Source organism: Alosa pseudoharengus, unplaced genomic scaffold (assembly GCF_046254945.1).
Source record: "Alosa pseudoharengus isolate Yale_2024_CS ecotype anadromous, Long Island Sound unplaced genomic scaffold, YU_APseudo_1.1 YU_APseudo_1.1_scf_18, whole genome shotgun sequence".
NCBI classification, from domain to species: Eukaryota; Metazoa; Chordata; class Actinopteri; order Clupeiformes; family Clupeidae; genus Alosa; species Alosa pseudoharengus.
The window spans coordinates 2911185-2913684 of NW_027468650.1; the positions used below are offsets into that span (position 1 = coordinate 2911185).

General features: G+C 44.5%; 1 protein-coding gene across 2 annotated transcripts in view; it reads left to right on the top strand.

Moving 5' to 3' along the window:
* Positions 1 to 2500, top strand: part of smpx (small muscle protein X-linked) — an 11802-nt gene that overhangs the window by 3987 nt on the left and 5315 nt on the right. For both annotated transcript variants that reach the window (XM_076290060.1, XM_076290061.1), the window contains one exon: positions 1637 to 1698. In XM_076290060.1, the coding sequence (XP_076146175.1) occupies positions 1660 to 1698 (39 nt within the window). In that variant the 5' untranslated portion in view covers positions 1637 to 1659. The remainder of the gene's footprint in view (positions 1 to 1636; positions 1699 to 2500) is intronic.

Consider the following 2500-nt stretch of genomic DNA (forward strand, 5'->3'; position numbering starts at 1 on the left):
TTGGTGATACATTTGTTATGTAATGGGTCTGAGGTCAGTTGTGTTCGTTTGGCCGTGCCATGTGCTGCGATGGAGGCACCGGTTGCAGTGAGCAAGGTGACTTTGCAAAGTCCAAGTGATTCACATCAGCGGCTGGCGGCAGAACACTGACTCACTGAAAAACACGGCCACTTAGCGCAACCACAGAAACTCGCTGGGATATTTGCTATGAAAATACCAGCCAGCTGATGCATTATCAGTACAGGGGCAATTGGACCATAGCTATCGCTCACAGAGAAAGCAAACAGATAGAGAAAGAGCTATTCAAAACACACAGCTCTTAAATGATGAACAAAACACACAGCTCTTAAATGATGAAGGGAAGGGAAGGGAGTCGCGAGGTCATGGGTCGTGAGGATTTTTGTTTCCATATAGACTGATGTTGAGGAACTACTCCTGAACTGTCCCCCCAGTGTGTTCTTTAAACAAAAGCACACACACACTTACACACTCCAACACACTGCCCTCAGCACACACACACTTACACACACCAACACACTGCCCTCATGTTTTTATTTGTCATTGTTCACTGTATTTCGCTCTCATTTATGTGAAGCATGTTGACTATTCAATATGTTTCCACGTTACATAGTGGCACCATCATGGAGAGACTATTCAATATGTTTCCACGTTACATAGTGTAGTGGCACCATCATGGAGAGACTATTCAATATGTTTCTCTCCCCATTACTTAGACACGTCCACACTGTAGAACTTTGCTATGAAATGCATCCCTGCAGTAAACCTGGAAGTGATAGTGTGATAGTAGATATCTTTGCTTTGTCTGAATCTTTGTACTACCAGCTGATCTGTGTGTGTGTGTGTGTGTGTGTGTGTGTGTGTGTGTGTGTGTGTGTGTGTGTGTGTGTGTGTATGTGTGCATGTGTGTGTGCGCGTGTGTGTATGTGAATGTATGTGTGTGTCTGTGTGTGTGTGTGTGTGTGCGTGTGTGTGTGTAAACTAGTGCTAGTGTTTGTGTGCGTATGTGTTTGAAGGGGCAAGAGAGAATCAGAGAGGACAACACAAGAGAGGAAGATAAAGAATGAGAGTAAGGGAGAGATAGAATACGAGAAGAAAGAAGGGAGAGATAGAATACAAGAAGAAAGAAGGGAGAGATAGAATACGAGAAGAAAGAAGGGAGAGATAGAATATGAGAAGAAAGAAGGGAGAGAGAAGCAGGTCCAGAGAGAGGATGAAAGAGGGGGGACCACATGAAGAAAAAAAGGAGTGAAGAAGTGAAAGAGTACGAGATGGAGAGAAAACATTAAATTAAAGAGTGTGTGTGTGAGAGAGAGAGAGAAAAAGAGTGTGTACTGTATGTGTGTGTGTGTGTGTGACAGAGAGAGAGAGAGAGAGAGAGAGAGAGAGAGGGAGATGGTTCTCACTCTCTCAAGCCCCATGAATGATTCAGGTGCGAGGGTTACAACCTGCCCCTCACGGCAGGAGTCGCTAAGCAACCGAAAGACTATACGCTGCTCCTGAAAGCCACAAATGGACAATGGCCCAACTTTTCCCTGACACACACACACACACACACACACGCAGGTCCATCTGGCCACTCAATGCTCCAAGTGTCTTTTCTGTGTGTGTCCTGCAGGATTCTGGACTTTTCTGTTAAAAATGTCCAAGCAGCCATCGTCCAACGTCAAAGCCTTGCAGGTGAGTGTGTGGCTGTGTTTCATGCCCTCTCTCTTATTTGTTTGTGCAGTTGCAGGAGTTGACGTACATCAGGGCGATGACACCCAGAGGCCATGTTTTACGTAGATTAGTTTATTCATTCAGATCATGCCAGAGATTAAGACTGTTCAACATAAACTTGTTTTATTCAGAAAAGCAAGTTATTTTCTCGTAACACTGAGTACTATCTGTAAAAAACACACATTTTAAATGCGCACGGCATTAGAGTAGTGTTTCACAATCCACGTCAGGCTCTTCAGCATACAGTACATGACACACTCACAGATCACTGCTGCCATTTGCATTGCATCACTTTTCTCAGGGTATCCTCCCCGTAGCAAACCTTAACGAGAAATGTAATGTGTATAAAAATAGGCCTTTGGACATCTCCGCCGAGCTCGGGTGGATTATTGCCAATCAATCATCTGCTCATGTCACTGAGGGGAAGTGAGTGAGGGGGGGGGCACTTAAATATACGGCCAGGCTCGGGGGTGGGGGGTGGGGGGTGGGAATGGGGTTATTGTTATTGTGCAGAACTGTAGGTAGAAGCAGCATGAGCAAGAGTGTGATCAGAAAATACACCAGTTCACCACTGAGCAGCAGAAACCTATACAATTAGCTCACATATACAAACACCTGACACGCAGCCAAAAATAGACACTTTTTTCCCTCTCAGTAGTAGTATAAACTCTCCATATCTAAGTATTTATAGAATAAAAACACAACAGCACTGTGGGACAGGGACTATAGACATATTTTTGAAATGACAGTAGAGCACAGGCTT